This window comes from Rhea americana, unplaced genomic scaffold (assembly GCF_003343005.1).
Source record: "Rhea americana isolate MKP2758 unplaced genomic scaffold, rheAme1 scaffold_238, whole genome shotgun sequence".
Taxonomy (NCBI): domain Eukaryota; kingdom Metazoa; phylum Chordata; class Aves; order Rheiformes; family Rheidae; genus Rhea; species Rhea americana.
The window spans coordinates 513,732-535,260 of NW_028186355.1; the positions used below are offsets into that span (position 1 = coordinate 513,732).

Below are 21,529 nucleotides of genomic sequence, written 5' to 3' on the forward strand. Positions count from 1 at the left end.
AAAAAAAAAAAAAAAAAAACTACCTTTAGAAGAAAAGATGATCCATCCACTTTTGCTTTCCCTACCAGTTGACAAGTGAGATCAAAGAACAGCATTGGTTGAACACCAGATAATTTTGCTGCAGGTCCAGAGATGGAAAGATTACTTGCTGCCCAAGCACGTAGTTCTTCTATTGTTTTCTGCTCTTCATCTAAGAAAGTGTACAATTTACTAGATGTTCGAGGAGCTACAGGTGCACCTACGGTGCCATCAAATGTCAAGGAGGCAAATCCCCCACTGGTAATTCCCTGCATCTGTCCATTGTATTCTCTGATCTGTAATAAGATATGAAGAAAAAAAGTAAATATCTGCACTGCATCAAAATTCTTCATCAARTACTACAACAAAATACTACATCAAAATATTTCAGTTTTATCACATAAAGAATGGGCTATTGATCATTTTTGTTCCTGGTACCATGAGGAGACAACAGTCAAAATAAAACAGAACAAAACCCCAAAAAGCAAATTAATGTAATCTAGACCAAGTGGATAAATAGAAAAATATAACATAATACCAATAATTTCTGAAGAGAAAGACTAACATATAGCTGCAAATATATAGCATCAGTGTACAGCAYTTTATTCACCAATCTCCAAGTGGATAAGTGGAGAATGCATCATTATTGTTTTTACAGATGGGGAAACTGAGGCATCAGCAAGTTAATTTTTAAGGGTCACACCGTACAACTTAGGCAGAGCAAAGGAATTATGGATTCTCATTTCTGTATCTCATGATAGGCCAGGTTTCCTGGYATTACAGACCTGAGGAATCAAATATCAATTCTAGGAGAGAATTGTTTCTACAAAACAAATAGGGACAAGTTTACTTCTGCTGAATTATGAATGTAACTTCCAGCATTACTTTTATAATACTGCCTTACATCTGGCAGGTCCTTTGTATCATGCTGATTTAGCAGTGTACCTGCTACCCCACCAGTGTTCACATTCCGAGGCATTCCTTCAAGGATCAGGTAGTCTCTTATCATTCCCTACAACATCCACATGATTCAYGATCCCAAATCTCAGACCTTGATTTAACCCATTATTTATATGCATCCTCTTTTAATTAAAATTTGCTTGCCAAAAAGGAATAAGACTTCTGAATAAGTCATTTATGAGAAGATCTAGTTTAAGATTCCCAGGGYTCAGTTTTCAAATGGTTAAAAAATCCTACTTAATTAAAACTGCAGTGCCCAAAACATGTAACAAAGTTCTAAATAGCAACATTTGACCAAGAAACTGCCAATAATTTACCCCTAAAGTTTATAACACAGATTTAAAAAAAATGAAACAAAACAAAACAGGTTTTCTTACTGAATTCATAAGCAAAGCAGTTCAAGCTTGGAAATACGAAGTCACTTAATTCCTACTACTTTGGCATAGGTCTTGTCTAGAAGCATAAATATCATAAGGCTCATCTCTACGATAAAATTTAATGTACTTAAGCATTCTCCAGACCTGACTAATGGATTAAATCAGTTCATGATGTAGTTTTTCCTCAAYTGTAACACTGTAAAACTTTATTCTTTTAATCTTTAGATTTAAATTCTGAAAATACAACAAAAGTCAGTGGAAAAATTAGGGAAGTTCATAGCTTTTCATAACCCGTTATTTTGAAGTAAGAATTACGCACAATCCAGAGAAGAATGTTGCARTGCAACATCAAGACATTATCTGAGATATTTATAGTTCTACCTTAGCTGCTGTCACTGGTAGTATATCTCATGTTTCTCCAAATAAGTAACATTCAGAGGAAAGGAAAGCCCTCTTTCATTTATTTTATTTATTTATCCGCTATCAAAAGATACTTCAAGCATATTTTTAAGTATCCTGTCTCACATGTCAAAATGTTTAATTCCAATTTACCTATTTATTTGTTACCTTAATTAATCATTAAAATACCCTAATTTCTTACTAAAAATTCTGTTCTAGATCTCCAACATAGATATTTATGATGGCTCTTCATTTTCCAAGAAGGCAGCTCACTTTGTCTCCCTGGGCTTCCACTATGACTTCACCACAGACTATTTCCCCCACTTCTCAAAGCCTTGATGTCCTATTTTCAGTATTGTTAAGGCTGTGTTTAAACATACTGTATTTATGACATCTCTTAGTACCTTCATTTAATGTATTTGATATCAGCCTGACTATAGGAAAAGACACAGAAAAAATAAAAGTAACACAGAAAATAAAATACGCAAGAAGGCAAAGCATAAGAGTCATGATGAGAAAATTAACCAGTGATTCTGAAGCAAAAAGAAGTTTCCTTAGGGTAAGCAGAGAGGCCATTGAGTGGTCTCAAAGGTGCAACAACATTCTTTAGTGAGCAACAGAACAAACAGAAAAAGTAAATGTAGAACGTAGAATGSATTTCAAGGAAAAATAGGCTTCTGTCAAGCCCATAAGACAGAAGATGCTCAAAAGAAATTCTCTTGACTTGTCTTTTAAAAACAAATTGTTGTTAAAGTAATAAGGAATCACTGGAGTGTGAGACGAACAAAATTCTTGCGCAAATGTTGTTTCATTACAGCACTCTAAGTAGATCTCAAATCAAGTTAAGCAGTGATACTATAAACTACCTATATTTTCATACTTAAATGATTTTCAAATTGAATTAAACTTAGGGAAAAGGGCTATCTTGAGACTCTTGCATAAGATGAGAATTCCCTCCAGTGCTTTTTGTGTAATCGCCAAAGCACTTTAGTTTATTATTATTATAGAGGAGGGGAAGATGCCACCGGAGAAAAATTCTTTGATATGAGTAGCAACAATAAATAATGTTATATATCTTCTGGGACAAAAAGAGCAGATAGCATGTGTTCTGCTTGCAGCAAGTAGGTAAGYAGGTTCCAATATGGACCGCCTGTGGGAGCCTTTGGCTAAGCTTTCTTAAACTAAAGAACTAAAGGTGGAATGTCACCCCAAACTTAACAGAAAAAAACCTCTAACTGCTTTCAGTTGCATAGAACTCTATCCTGAATATACTCATTTAAAGGACACTAATCTTGAAATGCTTTATAAATAGATTTACAGTAACTTTCTACACTTGAACTTTATTTTAGTAAAGCTCATTCTGTAGAAGAGGGAAGTGTGATAGCAAGTAAAGTATAAAGCTGCAATAACAGCCTCTCCAAGGTACTTCTCAATCAAAACTGATCATTAAATTGTAAAGGCAACTGCAATACAAAGGACTATTACAAAACTACTGGTGTCAAAGTCATCTTAGAATATCAGAAATGCTTGCCAAAATGACGTACAATAGACAGAGATTTCTCTGATAAAAAAGCTTTTCAGATCGGACCTATTTAACAAAYATAGTGCACATATCTAGAAGGCACTGATTAAATAATAGAAGATCCTGAGTTTTTATTTATACAGCAACTAGCATTGTTTGAAATAYACTGTCCAACCTTACATTTTGGTTTGGTTATACATTTAGCCCTCAGTATAAGATACCTTTTACATTAGCAGGGATCAAAACACACACTGATCCCCATAATCCATGGTTGGCAACAAAATAATAGAAGATCAGCATTCACATCTTGCTGCCCATTCTCCTCTCAACTGCAGAACCCTAGTAATATATGTGACGCCAGTGAAGAGGAAAGAAAGGGTACAACACTGCCTGTGGGCAAAACACCTTAAGAATTATAGTTACTGCRGTGAACAACATATTCCACTCAGTGAAAGACAAACATATGCCACTCTGCRTGACCCAAACTAGGTTCAGGTGACAGAGAAGCAAGATCTCACGATCTTAAACAAATAAACAGTGAAGAAAGCGGGATGGAAAATTCACAACTCTCTGAGTAACTGGTTTCAGTAATGCACTACTCTCCTAGTGAAGAATCACTTTGCTAACACTCCTATTGAAGAGCCACCTTTGGAAACACTTCCTTTCAGAGAATCATAGAATGATTGAGGTTGGAAGGGACCTGTAGAGATCATGTATTCCAACACCCCTGCTCAAGCAGGGTCACCTAGGACATGTTGCACAAGATTGCATCCAGGAGGGCTTTGAATATCTCCASAGAAGGAGACTCCACAACCTCTCTGGGCAACCTGTTCCAGTGCTCTGTCACCCTCACAATAAAGAAGTTCTTCCTCATGTTCAGACTGAACTTCTTGTGTTAAGAGTTTGTGCCCCTTGCCTCTTGTCCTGTTCCTGGGCACCACTGAAAAGAGTTTGCCCTCATCCTCTTGACACTCCYGCTTGAAGCATTTATAGGCATTGATATGATCCCCTCTTAGTCTTCTCTTCCCCAGGCTGAAGAGGCCCAGCTCTCACAGCCTTTCCTCAGAGGGCAGATGCTCCAGTCCTCCGATCACCTCTGCAGCCCTACGCTGGACTCTCYCCAGTAGCTCCRTGTCTCTCTTGTACTGGGGAGCCCAGAACTAGACACAGTTCTCGAGATGAGACCTTCACCAGGGCTGAGTAGAGCAGCAGGACCACCTTCCTTGACCTGCTGGTAACACTTTTCCCAATGCRCTCCAGGATACCATTGGCCTTCTTGGCTACACGGGCGCATTGCTGGTCAACTTAYTGTCCACCAGKACTCTGCAGAGCTGTTCTSCAGCAGATCAGCCCCTAGCCTGTAGTGGTGTGTAGGATTATTTCTCCCTATGGAGACTAAGTCCCTAAGGACTCTGCACTTGCCGTTGCTGAACCTTATGATTCTCCTCTCTGTCCAGTTCTCCCGCCTGTCCAGGTCTCTCTGAATGGCAGCACAGCCCTCTGGTGTATCAGCCACTCCTCCCAGTTTGGTATCACCAGCAAACTTGCTGAGGAGGCACTCTGTCTTTTCATCCAGGYCAYTGATGAGTAAGTTGAGTAAGACCTTTGCCATACTAAGATCCATTATCTCAAGATCTACAAAGCTTCCCYGCTGAGATTACTATGTATTTTGACTGTATTGTATGTTTTAAAAGATTTATAGAAATCTCGCAGAAAAAAGTCTGCACATGGATTATATTTCAAGTGAAAATCCATACAGAAACATAAACAGGAACTTGGAATAGTACTTTGCACTGTYTTTGTAGATATAAGTGCCACAAACCTGTCATTTGTTCCTGTAGACAACAGCTATTAACAGGGCTTTATTCACAGAAAATGAATAAAAAATTTACCTTATACTAGGTCCTTGGGAAAGGAGGCAAGTTACAAAGGGATGTCTTCCAATCTTCTCAAAATGATCACCACTTTACACAAAGCTTTACAGGCAGATCACTGCATTTTAGCTTGAAAAGTGATCTAGAATAGTTGGAACAGATTTGACAGGAAAAAAACACACGAGTCTTCCATTGTCAAGACGAAACAGGTCACTTAACCAGATACTCAGCTTTTTTTTCATGGGATTCTTCCTGTTCTATTTTTGGCTGCACACCAACACACAGGGCAATGTCCTCTAAGAGCCACTGATCCATCAGAACATGGATCCAGAACTGTCTGAATTGAACTGTAGAGCTTCCAAAACTTGGAGGTATCTCATTGTGAATATTGCTTGCCATTTTAGCAGTGATAGATTATACACAAAGGTTAGTTTCTCCTATTAAATGCCATTGCTTTATCARTGCTTCTAACAGTTTAAATAAGAAACAAAACAGGCTGAGAAGGTGTCTTGGTAAGAAATGRTATTTGTATGCCTCAGATTAGCTAAATAAATCCCAGTAGGATTTTCCTGMAGTCTTTAATGGTATCAATGGCCTCAATAATATAATTCCTAAATGGCCCTTTCTATTAAATGGAGTTGCTTCCTTGTATTATAGGCTTCTTGGAAAAAAAAAATCAAAGTTCTGGATCTATGATGTTATATTCATCTCTGAGTCTGTAGTCATCAAATACAAATGTTGTTTTCCCAGCATCACTTTTAAGAATACTGATAGGTGATTTCATCAACATATTTATATAATGCTCCACCATTGCTGAAACTCTTCTGAGTTTTATTAGGAATTGCATGGGAMTAAGAAGAATCTAAAAGTTCAGGAGTATGACAATTGGAGATTTTTCTTACTAGTCCTCTCCAGACTTAGGAGCATCAGAACAACTTTAATCCAACATACCCTCATTAYATTTTTTCATATTTGAATGTTAATACTGTAATCATAATATACACATAACTTCAGCTGTATGAATAGAGACAGGGTAATGGAATAGACAACCAGTTTGAAATAACTCAGTWAAAAAATCTGTGTCTCAATATAAAACAAACCATTTTGAACATGTTTAACAACAGCAAAAATTAATTATGAAAACTAGCTGTAGGCATCTCCTTATAAAACTTATAATAATATGGAAGTAAAATGAATCTGTATGGAGACATGAAAAATACAACTAGCTATTAAGACCAACAGTTAAAGCTATCCTCTACTATTCCTGAGAACTGCTCTCCTCAAAATATGATTATCACAAACTTTTGCACTAATATAACACAAAGATGAAAATGAACAGTGCATTGTACAGTTCACATGAACATRTTATAACTACTTTTGTTTATATATTATATAGAAAATGCATATATGTTTAAATCAGCTGAAATAACTTCCATTTTGATAATCATTAAAAAAGGAGAGTGGGGGAATGCCATGCTGCCTTTGATATATTCCTCAGAAAAAGTGGCACAGTATATTGGAGAAGATTCTAGTAAAAAAAATATATTATTGTATTTTGGAATATTTCCTAAATAGTTAGGACTTAATCAACTCAACTAAAAGGATTAAGATGAAAATTTCAGAAAACAAGTGTGAAACACTAAGATTTCTAAYGATAGTGAAACTTCCATCATTGTCTACAGTTAATGTTTCCTGACTTTCTTTTACTAAAGAATAAATGCTTCAGCAAAATTCCAAACTGAATTGTACATTTTAAAAAATTGTTGATGGGAAGCCAAAGCAACAGCAATACAGATACTTTCAAGAAAAAAATGTTAGCTTTCCTGGGTTAAAAATAAACTTACAATCATTTAGTGAATAGTTTTACTTGTTTCCACTCTTCAGAGCAAGAATTTGAAAACAGGGTCCCACTGCTGCTGTAGGTAACATGTTCCTTAATATCCTTCTCAGTGAAGTCTCACATGTAACTTTGGTAAAGTCTCTAAATGTTGACAACATTTACTCAGAAGATGCTAAGAGTCTGGCAGCTCTCCCAAGATTTAATGGARAGACTTAATGGAAAGCTCAAGATTKAATGGAAAGATCTTATCTTTTCTGAGATCCACCCTCTCCTAGGATTTTATATTCACTCAGTATGCTCTATAYTTAAGTTTATCTCTTTTTACCCTTATCAGTCAGAAAGTTATGGCCAGAGCTGACCAGGAACAGGAACCGAGAAGACGGGTATTTCTTCGCCTGTGTTTCTCAATAGTTTCTATTTTGCTGCAAGTAGCAAGGAAGACGAAGCAACCAACTTTAGTATGACAAAATTGGACTAGACTAATGGTGTAAATACACTCAGAAAAGAAACTCTGTAGCTGAACACAGAAATGAGAAGGACGTGGTTCCTGGAAATAATAGCAAGATTGGTCTAAAAACTGAGGCTAGTGGTACAAATGCTGTTAAGTATTACCGGGTTGAGGACACAGATGCTCAAGGAGCAAGGACTAGTATGGATGGCAAAAAAGAGGATGCGATTGATCCTATATTTTTATGAAGCAAAGCCTCATACACTTAATATTCAGATTTTCAAGTATCAGTCCTCTGTGAAAAGGCAAACAGCTTTGAAACTCACTAAAAAAAACCGTATCTTATTCTTGTCAACTGACTGGCTATCCAGAAAACAACCACCTAAATCAAAGATGAGACATTTTTGGTCAAAGGTCGTATGTGTTTATACAGTGAATCTAAAGATTATGAACCACCCTGCATATCAATATGACAGTGTGCAAGCAATTTTTTTCTTGCTGTTTTTCTCCTATTTGTTGTTCTGAAGAGCTATAAAGTTGCACCCAAATTGCAAAGTTAGAACATTAAAATTACATCAAGTAAGCATTCCAAAGTTAGTAGGTGCCATAGTTACGCACATGCYTACACATGTTGCCTGTGCAAATACATTTCAGCTCATGGCACATTTATATTATGATATCTGGTTTCACTATCCTAWTTTTCCACAGGACATTTTCCTATTCAGTGCATGACTCAATATGTGTAGTGGTGATAAATCAGATCCATGTAATGAAGAAGCTGTCATTTGTAAGCACCCTGCCTCATTCATTCCAGCAATCACAGCCTATGTACTAAAGAAATCAAGTCACAAAAGAGGACAATAATACCAAGGTTACTAGGATAGAAGGCCAGAAAATTAAGACTTTGATCTTTTTAATTGCTATGAAAACTATGTTACAGTGAAGAAGTCACATAAGCAAAGTTTATCATGCGAGGTCACTCAAGAACTCGAGCAACATAGGGATTGAGCTGTGGAAGTGCTAAGCACTCACAGCTACATTTGATATTAATGAATACTATGGTTTGAAATACTATACTATGAATACTATACTATAATATTAATGAAGTGCTCTATGAGGCTGGGTATTCTGGACACAAACAACAATAAAACACATGATAGATAATGACTGTCTAGGCTGTGGGCACAAACTGAAACTCAGGAAATCCCACCTGAACACAGGAAAGTATTTATTATTGTGAGGGTGGTTGAACACTGGAATGGGTTGCCCACAGAGGCTATGAAATCTCCATCCTTGGAGATATTCAAAACGTGACTAGATATGGTCCTAGCCAATCTGCCGCAGCTGACCCTGCTTGATCAGGGGTGTTGGACAAGATGATCTCTAGAGATGGTTTGTGAATCACTCGGAAGTAATAACGAATACTAGAGAAAAGCCAATGAAAAAATTAACAATTCTACCATCATGGCAGGGTTTGAATAATACAAGGGAGGTAGAACAAAAGCTAACATAACAATAAAGATAAAATAATGCAAATTTAGTCAGTASCAGCAGGATTCCTCCTCTTGCTCTTTAACAACTTAAGTATTATGCAATAAGTCTGAGGTATTAAGAGCTTCTATAGAGAACGAGAAAAGAAAAGCTCCATGAAAACTCCACTTGAGAAACTTCTTTGCTTTGAAGGTAAGATAGAGTCCAGACAACTAAATCACAGGCCTAGCTTTTATACGGTTAAACACAGGCAAGATGAATGCCCTCCTAAATGAYATTCCTATGCACTGGAACGCATGGCTCTTGTAATAAAACAAACAAACAAATAAATACAAAAAAGTATGGCATCTTGTAATTAGAAGACTAGCTATGCACACATGCATAGAGAAATTCAGCTTTTACACACAAAACTCAAACTCTCAGCATTTCCTAAATCTCTGAAAATATGACTTGTGGTATCTTTTGTGTGTAATACAGAAGACAAAAAGATTTAGCTGCTTGATAAAAGGACTCTCTATGACAACATACTTTTACTATTAAGGGAAAAAATTTCTTCCYCCCTACACTGTCATTTGTCATCACACTGAGCAGAGCACTGACTGGTTGAAAGCCCAAATACAGCACTGTAATTCACCAAGTATTATGGTTCATTAAGCATCTTCATACGAAATCATAAAACGTATTTCAAGAAATATTAACAGAAATGTAATTAAAACTGCACAATCTTTCAATCCTGTTATCAAAATTTTCATTTCCTGAAACAAATACTGAACAAATAACATGATTCTCTATCCTCAGTAATCCCAACAGAATTCATTATACTATTATTATCTCTGAACCATAGGACCTTGCCAACATCTGTTTTACTACTAAGAGAATTTATTCATTTGCAGCTGAGAGGGTAGTAAGAAACAACTGTTCTTAGAATGTGTTTGCAAACAATGTCAACTCCTTGGGAGTCTCTAGAAAGCATTTCTGTCACACAGAATTATGAATATACACTGTGAAGACTATGTATACCTGCCCTCACTACTAAACAYAGTTCTCACAGATTACGGCCTTTGTAACTCTCTATTAATTTCCACTCAGTAAGCTAAGGGAGGATGATGAGATCTGAAGAAAACAGGAGAGTAAATGATAAATTGTAGACAGTGTTCTTAAAATCCTAATTATATATATATATATATATWTTTAATTCAGAGAAAGTGTGCATGAGAAAGGAAACATTAACAGACTCTGTTGAGAAATAAGACACAGTAACATGACCTTGAAGACTAAGAACTAATTGATAAGGATTGTAAAATGACTTCCTCAAAAAACATGCCTCGTTCCCAAAATGAGGAAAACAGTGAGTTTCTTTTCACACAGTAGATCAACAGACTTTATTAGTAAGTTTACATGAGAGAGAAACAGTGGAGCTGAGACACTAACAGGTTTGTCTAACACAGAACATATGCATGATTTCCCTGAGAGTTGTCTTTTTATTTTTAACCTGTTCTTCTCACTTCTCAAAAATTCCACTATTAACCTACTACAGATGTGCAACTTTCCAATTCTTCCATTTTGACCACTCTCCTTTCTACAGTTGGCAGGCTTCYGCAAGAACTACAGTAAAATACATGTATTGTAAAATACATATTTTGATCTCAGAAGAAACAAGCACRTTTCTGCCTCGATTGAATTTCAGAAACCAGGATATCTGTGCAACATTTATCCTACTGGATTTAGACAGAATCTGAAATGCAGCATAAGACTTTCCCATTTAAAGTCAAATCAATGAACTTTCAAGACTGGCAACAACTGGTTCTCGTTAGCAACTTAGGCTTCAGAGTCTAAATCTAGTGTAATTTTACTGTTGTTATATTGTAAGTTGCCTGTAAGGTTTTCTTTTAACCCTGAATAGGTTATTTAGTTTTTTCTCTCAACTGTAAATATCTATAATATTACATGAATAAATGATTTTCAAAACCAAAAACTATTTTTGAATCTTAAGTTCTTTTTTAATAATTTCAGTGGCACCAGTCTCCAATACTGGATAAATCTTACCATTTTTTACACCTAGTGCCATGTTTTTTTCTTCTCTCTCCTACTACAGGCTACTAAAACTGATATGCTCTGTACTATTGATCTTTACCTTTCATCAACATTTCATACAGTCCTAGATTTCCCAGAACACTCAAAAATGTTCACTTATGCATCAAGTTGTTTTTTAAATGGCCTCTTTCAGCATATATTTTCATTTCTGCTATGTTTAAGTAAACTAAACAGATAATTAGGTATACTATYCTGCACTTCCTTCTGAGTATTGTGCAACACTCCAAGACTCCCCTTCAGCGCCTCCGTTCTGTACACRGCTGTAAACTAGCAGATGCAGTACCAAAGATATCAACACTATTTCCTTTGCAGCCTTTGATACAAGTAAATATTGSGTAGGGCAGGAAGACATCAAAGAATCAGCTAAGAGCATATTGTACTAACAATCCCAGGAATGTCACATACACTTGAGTAACTCTCTGGCTGTTCTAAACTGCCCTCTGACAGAAGTTCCAGATCAATTGCTCATTTAATTCTAATAATTTGAAGAAGAATAAATTATGCATATTTATGTAAGTTCAATTCTATGCATCTGTAAGTGTTATCAAGTCATTTTTGTCATTTAGTTTAACAAACGTTCAAACAAAGGTAATGCTGTTCTGGAGCTGTCATAACCACATCTAACACTTTTCTGAAGAGAGATAACAGATTAATGTGCTTTTTTCTTAATGCTAAATATTTGATAGCTAATTTCCAATTTTGGTGCAAAGCATAACTATACCTCAGTTTTTAATCAATCAATTGCTTTATCTAATGTCTGCATACTTGAATTTCAGTTTATGAAGAAGTAAATTATCACTAGAGTGTTATCTCTTATTGCAAAAAAGCAAGCACATTTAAAATACCTAACACTTACCTTTATTCTATGAAATCGAACAATATCTCCAATTTTGTAAATTTTTGGAAGGGATTCTAGATTTCCACTAAAAAGAGTGCATGTTAACTTCACATTTGACGGGTCCACGAGTGTTACAACTGAGCAGTAATCTGGAAAATATAAAGTGACTGAATGAGTAATAGACATTATGGAGTGATTAATACTCATATATTCAAGTTGGGATAAATGGCCATAGAGTCACATTTTTCTGCTAGGATCAGTATAACTTTTCCAAAAACAGTTTAGTTACAATAGCCTAACAACAGAAACGTGGTCCTTTGTACAAATCATTAGAACAAGCAGYTGAAAATGAAATGGGTGATTAAGCACAAGCCTGTCAGTGAAGAATGCACAAACTTTATCCTTYTGTCTGTAACACAGACTTTTTTCTCAAGTCTCTATAAAATGGGAAGGATAGGTATACATCCACTTGTAAATACTCCTTTGAGATTTTTATCTGTCTTTTCTGAATAGACAATGAGCTCTGCAGGTTCTAAAAGCAAATGAAAGCATAAATTACGTATCTTTCATTTCACCAAAACATACAAGCAAGATGTATGCTTTGCAGTCACGAAGTAGTGCTCTGAAGATATCTGAAATGTGTCCCTTTAAAGTTAAACTTTGGTAACAGATTTTCAATTTCATCAGTAACCTACAAGATCAAATTCAAAACAAGTACATAGTTATGACAAAGCAAAATGGTCCAGAAAACAGCAGTATCTGCAGATAACAAATTATATTTTACAGTTCAGGTTACAGAAGCACGTGTGTTCATATATCTTGTAAACATAAAAGGGAGTGACAGTGTAAAGTGACATTGTTTCATARTATGAGTAGACTGATTAACCTCCCTAAGAACTTTTCAAACAACCAATGTCTATTTGGCTATATATTTAAAAACTTTAACATCTGCAATTCTGGTCCTAGTTACTTTTAATCAAGAAGACAGAGTGCTTTTCAGTCGGCTATTATGCTGATATTTATTAAAACTTACAGTTCAGGGCTGAATCACAATTTTTTAAACAGAGAAGTAGTGTGACAACATCACAACGTCTATTTCTACCTTGATGTCAGCCTTCAACTATGCATTTATTTTGGATTGTGAATTAGATGGTGCTGCTAACTATTGTTCATTCTAACTAAAAAAAGTACAAAACATAAGATATAAATTACCTAAAATGCTTCAGTAACTCTCCAATTTCTTAAACTACTTTAACTCACATTTTTGCTTTCCCAAAYCTCATTTAAGAGTATAAATTGTCATTGTAATTCTTCGTTTATTCATATTGCTATCCATAGTACAAAATGCAGATGTATGGTCTAGAAGCAGAAACTCTTCTTTTACTTAAAACATCCACTCACTCCTTCTGCTTACTGTGACTTTCTGATCTTATTGTTGTATGTCTCCACTAAAAAAAGTTCTTTGCCAACTTTATGTTGTTTTTTGATAGCGGCAAACAGTAGAATCTCAACACCCTAAAATAAAAGTAGTTATAACTCTTAGAAATAGAAGACTTGCATCCATTCTTGTGAGGTACCAAGAATGRGAAAGCTATTCAAGACATCAAACTCTCAAGACAAAGTATCAAACAACATGAACATAACGCAGCAGGGATTATCACGTCAATATTAAAGAGGCAAAAGCACCAAAACAATTATTATCAAAACAGAAGAACTATGAATTCTATGCTAACTGGTATTTGAACAAACTACAGAAACTGATTATACAAAACTGAAACATGAAACCACTGATAATAAGCTACTTGTGTGCATGTGTGCCTTTCTCAATTTCTGCAATAGTGAAATTAAAAACCAGAAGACTTTATAAATGAAGTTCAAGGATTTAATCAATCATTGCCACTTGACATAAACAACGTTTAGATGTCCATTCTGAAAATAAGACTAACATCCATCTTACAAAAATGTTAGTATCAAATACTTTCTACTGGAACAAGGAAGCTACACAATTTTATTTAAACTGACACAGACTGTGACAGTGTCATCAACCTATCATCTTTCAAAGAGTAAATATACTTAGACTAAATTTTATGCTGGTATGCAAATAGCCTATATCAAGTCCAATTTTTGTAATCATAACAATGGTGCAGGCTATCAGAAAAAAAATTCCTAATAAACTTGAAGTATGCGACATCTTTTCAATTCACACCCCCGCCCCAGTCAACCAAATAAAAAAACTCAACAACAACAAACTTCCCTTAGCTGTAACTCTGACAGTCCTTCAGCAACAATGACACTAAGCCAGAGTTTGCATATCTGGGAACTGAACAAAGGTGTTACTGAGGCAGAATTGATAACATCTCCAACACACRTTTTATAAAGAGACAGAAACAAATGATTTCTTTTTTCAGAGTTATTTAGCAATAAATATCAGTCCACTAAAACTGACAGATTTGCATTATACAAAAAGGTATAGGAAGRCAGTTAAAAGGAGACAAGTGTCATGTATAAACTCATGTTGAATAACTTCCCCCAGACATGACGAAGATAGATCTGYTAGATGGATTAAAACATATGTTTGTCCACTGAATTCAAAAGAAACACTCTGCTGCATCTGGCAAATATGCCCTTTAATACTTAAAGTTTAAAATTAAAAGTTCAAACTCTATTGAATGAAAAAGTGTCAAAAGATACTGAAAGAAGGCTTAATAATACAAATAGATTTCATTTTCTTACAAATGTAAGAAAGATAGGATTTCCATAAGGGGGATATTTTTTTTCCTAATTACTTTTACATAGCCTCAATAACGATTAATTCTACTCAGCGGCACTTAAACACAGTTACATGTCATTCTTTTGCACATTACTGCAAAAAGCTCCAGAAAGGTGTTGGATGATCACTCAGTCTGGTGTTCTATGCTAAGGTAATGAAGTCAGACCTGAAACTGCAAGTATCTACTATTGTATTGCAATGAAGGGTAATTTTATCTCATTGGTTATGGATTCTAAATTAAAAAAAAAAATAGTAGCCTAATAGCATTATGTTCAAAATGAGCCACAAAGAGTACAGAACCCATACAGTCCATAGATTTACATTCTTGTGAACATAAAGGATAATGCATTACAATGCATGGACATTACCTACAATGAAGTAATAAAAATCCCTCCGTATTAAAATTGTGATTACTGTTTCATGCTGTGATTATATAACCTGGTCAGCTTCATGCATGTTGCTACCCATGAAAAGGCAGGAAAAAAGGTCAACACTCACTCTCCATTTTCTGTGCAATTAGCATATTCAAAAGACCTATATTCACTCTACTTAAAGTAGTATAAAATACTGTTTGCTACATAATCAGGGAGCACCTCCTACACAATTATAGACTTCCCTTCATGATCTCAAAACACCACTTTGACAATCATAGAATCATAGAATGGTAAGGTTGGAAGGGACCTCGGGAGATCATCTAGTCCAACCCTCAGCATAGCCCATACGGGGACTGAACCCGCAACCTTGGCATTAGCAGCGCCACGCTCTAACCAACAGAGCAATAAATCTAATTAAAATAAGGCTCTTCAAGAACAAAGCATAAAGACTAATTTTCCATTAAAGAAATTCTTGTACAGCAAGTCCTGTTTGAAGGTTAAAAAAGAAAAGTCACCAAGACTTCCCTTTTCAGCTGCAATGTGAAAATTGCTTTTTGCTCTCCAAAGCAGGATTACAGTTCAGTGATTGAATTCACCTTTCTAAACAGATAAAAAGCATCTAACTCTAAATAGTATTGCTGAACTTAAATAATGCCCAAGTGCTACATGAAACTATAATAAATGTTATTGCTCAAACATTCTTTTTTTATAGTACACTTTTCCTTGAAGAAATATCCCTCAGTCTTTTAGTTTACTGAGGCAAAATTTTTAAAAAGCTAATGAAAATTTAAGTATTAGGGATAATTTTCCCTTACTAGATAAATCTGCTCCACTGATAACTTCCTTAAGGAAGGGGAATATTAGGGTTCATAATTTTTACTTGTAAAATTTTAGCTTAAAAATATGACAACAGCTGTACAATTGAACAAATTTACATACTATAAAAGATACTATATATTTTGTCTTGTTCAATATAAATCATGATTAATAACTCTCTGATAATCATTAAAGGTAATCTTAAACAATTCATCTAATTTCTTCAGCATGATTCAGTACAAATTGCAATGGAGTTTTACTATAAAGACAAAAACTGCTGATACTTCCAAGTTAAGTCCTCAACAAAAGAAGCAAAGATACATAAAATACAAACTGCAAAAAATACAGAGAAGCCTTTCTTTTACTTGCATATTATGCAGTATTCAGCTCAAGATATGTTAATTTTTAATAATTTTGATTCTGAAAAATATTTCCAAAATTAAATAGTTACTGTCCACACGCACACATAGGTAGGCTAAAATGGGATCTTAATTCAACATGTGACATATGAATATACTGCATACATCTGATGGAATAAACAAAATGGAGGTTTCCCCAGGAAAATTACTTTTATAACTTACTATTTAGCAAGGACTCTTCTCTGCATTAAGGAAAATATTAATTTCCAACTAACATTTAACAGAAAGGGTTGGGGAAGCAGTTGTCACATTGTCATCTTCCAAAAGTTTCATGGTCAATTCAGATAATCTCTGTAATTGGACACTATAAAGAGGGAGGCAGGAAGAWTTTTTTTAAAAAAATATATACTTGCTATTTCTATTGCMGCTAAATGCCTGAGATGTCCTTGGTGTTCAGGGAGGAGAGAGGTGTGAATCACCTTTATTAATAATAACAATAAAGACTTAAATTATCGAGAAAATCTAGAACACAAGTTTGAACACTTCTAACAGATCTTCCAGCAGACAATCAAGAGGAAATTAATTTTCTTGCAGAACCCCATCTGCCTGTTGTGCCAAAAAGGACCCAGAGTATTTCTCTGAACAGTCCAAAACAGATTCTCATGTACGTACATTCCAAAGTACATGCCCTGAGTTGAAACATCCTCAGTTAAAACAATTTCCTGTGGCATATAAGTTTAATGATCACAATAAAAACTCCTCATTCATCATTGCTTTACTCTCAGTCTCATGGCAATCAAGATAAAGAACATTTAATTGCAGATTATAAATATATAAACTGGCAAAACTAAATCAGGTGCCCAGTTTTCACTTGCTTTCAGTGGGAACAGAGTGCAAAGCTTCAATCGTATGCTTTAACACCTGTAAGACTAGTATCTCATATCTAGCAGCATATCTACCTAGTGAATAAACACCTATATGGATAAAGCACTGTGGCTCTACTGCCCGTGCTCCCAGTAGGGACCAGCTTAAAGACATACAATTCTATTAAAACAATATGAGAGAGAAAATGTATTAGTACAGGCTGGCACTGGATTTAATGCGATTGTAGAATTCCCTGACAAGAGCCATTTCATGCCCTAGCAATTCAGAACAGCCCAGAGCAAGCATTGAGCATTATGCACCCTTTCAAGTAGATGCAACCTTAGACTGTGTGAAAAGTATTTAAATATTTGACTGGAATAGCAAGTATTTTTACATCAAAATCCAAATCAATTAAAATTGTTTTAAAGTAAGAGTTTGATGATAAAGTAGCAAGCGAGTTACAATTGCAACAAGAAGTGATAGTAAGAAATGAAGTTTACAAAACACTAGAGCAGAACCTTAAACAAAAAAGTTCACCAAAAACTTGATGTTGATGAACAAAAAAATCCACCAGCACTCCAAACTATTTGGCAATATGTGTTAAATATCAGCTACTAAAATTCATTATTTGAAAACTGAAGCCAATAACCAAGCAGAAGCCCTGACCTGTTCCTCCCATTAYGAACAATACTTGTAGCTGCTGCTCTTAAAACCACTGCATTCATTGGTRGGTCCTGCCATTAGCAAAAAGACTGTGTGTAATTTTGCTCCTCTCTCCTCCCATGCTTTCCTGCCCAAGGAGCAGGCCACTTCTTGAAGATATGCAAAGTGATGTTTCTAGGGTCTTAGTAGAATGTGAAAGTATTCCAGAGAAGATATGATTACAATTAATAATGATTACAATTAAACATATATACATGTACTGACCTGGAGATGCGATTCTGGACACATCAGYCATTGTTTCTCATTGAGGTCAAATATCAGTGTTTTGGAAGCTTTGTCCCTTGAAAACATGCTATTCCTTGCATCTAACTTACCACTAAATAATACAAAAAAGAAATAATAGGCCATAATATATAGTATGTTTTTGATCTGTGACCTAAGGGAAAGAACACAAACTTGTTTAATATAAATACTATGCTATAAGATGTATCTACAAAATGTGCTCATACATAGCAATTTTAATGTAACCAGATTTGTTCTATATGTACTACACTTAATCTACTGGAGCTGGGTAATACAGTCTACAAAAAAAAAAAAAAAAAANACATAGCACTGAAAAGTTTAATCTACCCTTTAACTCTCTCCCTAAATAAAGAAAATTGTTACTTTATGGTTACTAGTTTATGACACAAAGTAACATTATAATTAATTATGTTGAAAGGTGTCATGATATCATGACAAAGAATAACACCGCATTTTTAAGTTTTTAAGTACCGGGAAACTATCCTTAAGCTATTTCTTTTTTATCTTCAATTCCCCTCTGACGCGTTAGTGTAGCTAGCTTAGCAATAACCCTTTGCTCAGGAAGACTTATTGCAGCATTTAATRTTACATTAAGAAACCAACATTGACAAAGACATAGTCTAAGTAACAAGTTAGGGTTCAAGTAATAAAAAGAGGCTGCCTTASGTCTGCACTAGGATTTTTCTATTCTCGCCTCGCTATTATTTACCAGTGAAAAAATTCAAATGTATTAGACTGTTGGAAAGTTTTCTGTACAGCTTCTTCCCTGCTCCTCTCTTTCTTCTTTATACTAYAAAGTTACAGCAAAACAAAGCATGAATTTATAAAAAAGCACAGTAATTGTCAAAAATTAGTTTACACCTTATAAATAATGCTTACTTTTTAAATGGGCTGGAATACTGCACATGCCACACAACCACTTCCAAAACACTCATGCTTTCCAAATGTTCTGTTGGAAGATACAGTTCCACAGAATAATTTGTGCACTCTTGTAYAAATCACTACACGAGTAGGGCTTCATCACACAAGGCTGGCACATACTTTGCATTGGTAACTGAACTATGCTTTGCTCCTATAGGTAATGTAATTGCTCTGTTCCATAAAGGAGGCTGATGGTCTTGAATTCTTGCAACTACTATAATATCACAGCAGAACATTTCAACTGTTTTTTTTGCCTTGAATTGCTACCTGCAATAGCTTGAAGAGCTTTACACAGGATCCACAAATCTGGTTGATAAGAAGAATACTTGTGGGCTGCCACAGGAACCAGTATCTCATAGCAAGTTGGAACACACTGCATCTGTAAAAATGACTTCCCCAAACATACACACATTTTTCCTATCAGATCAGGTACACTTCAAAGTTCAATTTAAGTTTTATTTCCACAATCTTTTTTTCACAGTAATTTATGTCTAACTGATGCCATATATATATATATATATATACACACACACACACACACACAGATAACTTAAATTCTGCAACAAGTGATCATGTAAATGAGAAAATATTAGCTTCAAGTTTTTATTTATTTGGTCTGCCTTAAATAAGCCTGAAAAGAATAGTGTCAGGTAAGGCCTTACAAGACCTTAAAATAATACTTYAGCTCTGTGTTCTTAACCCCATCTGACATGATCAATTTACAGAYCATTGCTTTATAATAATTTTGTTTGACAACTATTAAAAGATATTACAAACAATAGTTAAACTTTCAGTTGATTTGCTTGGATTTGAACAATAATTTCAGTGCAGAAAGGAAAAAAAAATTAGAAGGTCTAACAGAAGAGGAGAGGGAACATGCCATAGATGGCACTGTAAACAAAATATGAATTACAAAAAAATCCAAGAAGTACATAACATTGTTTCTCAAACAGTGAAGAGACGTAACTCACAGCTTAAATAGTTGAATTTTATCTGAGAAAAACAAGCAGCAGTCTATTTTGTAACGTCAGACTGCACATTTACAGCTTAGCAAGTAAGAACTGCCTACAGGTCAGCAGATCTGTAGCCACTCAATTAAAATTAATATGAAGATGTCTGAACTGTGTTTTAGATGAAATGGAGACTTCTAGCTGATTTCCAGATATGTATTATCACAAAACTACATAGATTAGCATTATTAACTCATAACACTGATTCCACTAACAATTGAGAAATTACTCTCCAAATGTTCTCCCTCTTTGCTACTATTTGCCCATACTGTGGGCTGAAAAAGAAAGGTGAAAGAATAACTGAAACAGAAAGGTTCCCTCTTCCCCCCACCAGGCACTACAACAGGAGCTTTTAGAAATGACAAAACAGAAGAATGTGAAATATGTATTTGTCATATAGCCAGCACAGTCAGTTATAGCTGTACTGAAAGATTCATGAAAAGATATTTTTTGTTCAGTAATTCAACTCTTGAGTAAAGTAAATAAATAAATACAGGAGAATTAAAACTTATGTATGCACGCACACACACACACGCAAACACACATACACATGCCCACACACAGAGGTTTCCAAAAGCTGTAGTGGTAGACAGTATCCTAAGAATAACCTTTTATTTTTTGATAATGCTATGATTGTTAAGTCAAGTTCAATTATTTCTTTAGTGTTTGTCTTCTAATACTGTGCACCACTGGTTATCAGTAACAAGCACATCAGACAGAAGGGTTCTGCTTAAAGTTAGCTCTCCTCCACATGAGCTAGCCACAGTTTTCAGAGGTTCCTCAAGCAGCAGGACACTTTTCCCTTTTACTAACATTCTGGCTCCCCAAAATCTTCAGTAAATTGACTTAGCTTGGGCATAACCAAGAAAATTCAGGTTTAGTCAAACTGAGGAATGAAAGTATCACAAAAATGAGTTGTACTGTACCAGCTATAGTTTATCATAATGCTGTATGTATGGGTTATAGGACTCGGAGAGTACTAATACTTCCAGCAACTAATTTCTGCTTTTAATAGACTTTCTCCTACAGTTATCTCCCAACATATAGTGCCAGCAAATGTTTAGACACCTTGCTTTTACAGTTACCCAGACTGGTTATTTTGAGTATTAAACTTTTAGGCTTTTATGATCTGTTCAATACCAGGAGAGCTTAAAACTACAAAACATTTTTATGTTTATATAAAAACAAGTATGTAGATTCTAATAGTCTTGCTCACAATAAACCTAATTTTGTTTAAGTAGTTCTACTGACCCTGACAGGTACCCATCATTGAGAAATATTTATCCTAGGAATACAAGATGAGTTACATGAAAGATAGAGGACAACTGTTCCACTAACTTATTTTGYATATTTTCAAGACATTAAATGACACCAGGTTTTTTATTTAACAACATTTAAATTTTCACCAAAAATCAGATATTCATATAAAAGTTTTCCAAGATACTTATTTCAGATTGTTTGGTTTTAGGGAACAAAAATCTAGCTAAATTCATGGCTACTGAGATTATTCAAGAAACTCAGTTAAGACCATAAAAATGAGTAGTCATTACATTAACAAATGCAGCAGAGATTGCATCTGCTTTTGTAT

The 21,529-nt window shown here is 34.9% G+C and overlaps 1 protein-coding gene across 4 annotated transcripts in view; it reads right to left on the reverse strand.

Annotated features, from left to right (window-relative positions):
- POT1 (protection of telomeres 1) overlaps positions 1–21,529 on the reverse strand; it is a 78,542-nt gene that overhangs the window by 33,600 nt on the left and 23,413 nt on the right. For all 4 annotated transcript variants that reach the window (XM_085306338.1, XM_085306336.1, XM_085306337.1 and 1 more), the window contains 2 exons: positions 11,880–12,010; positions 24–314 (listed from right to left, as the gene is read on the reverse strand). In XM_085306338.1, coding sequence (XP_085162464.1) covers positions 24–314; positions 11,880–12,010 — 422 coding nt within the window. The remainder of the gene's footprint in view (positions 1–23; positions 315–11,879; positions 12,011–21,529) is intronic.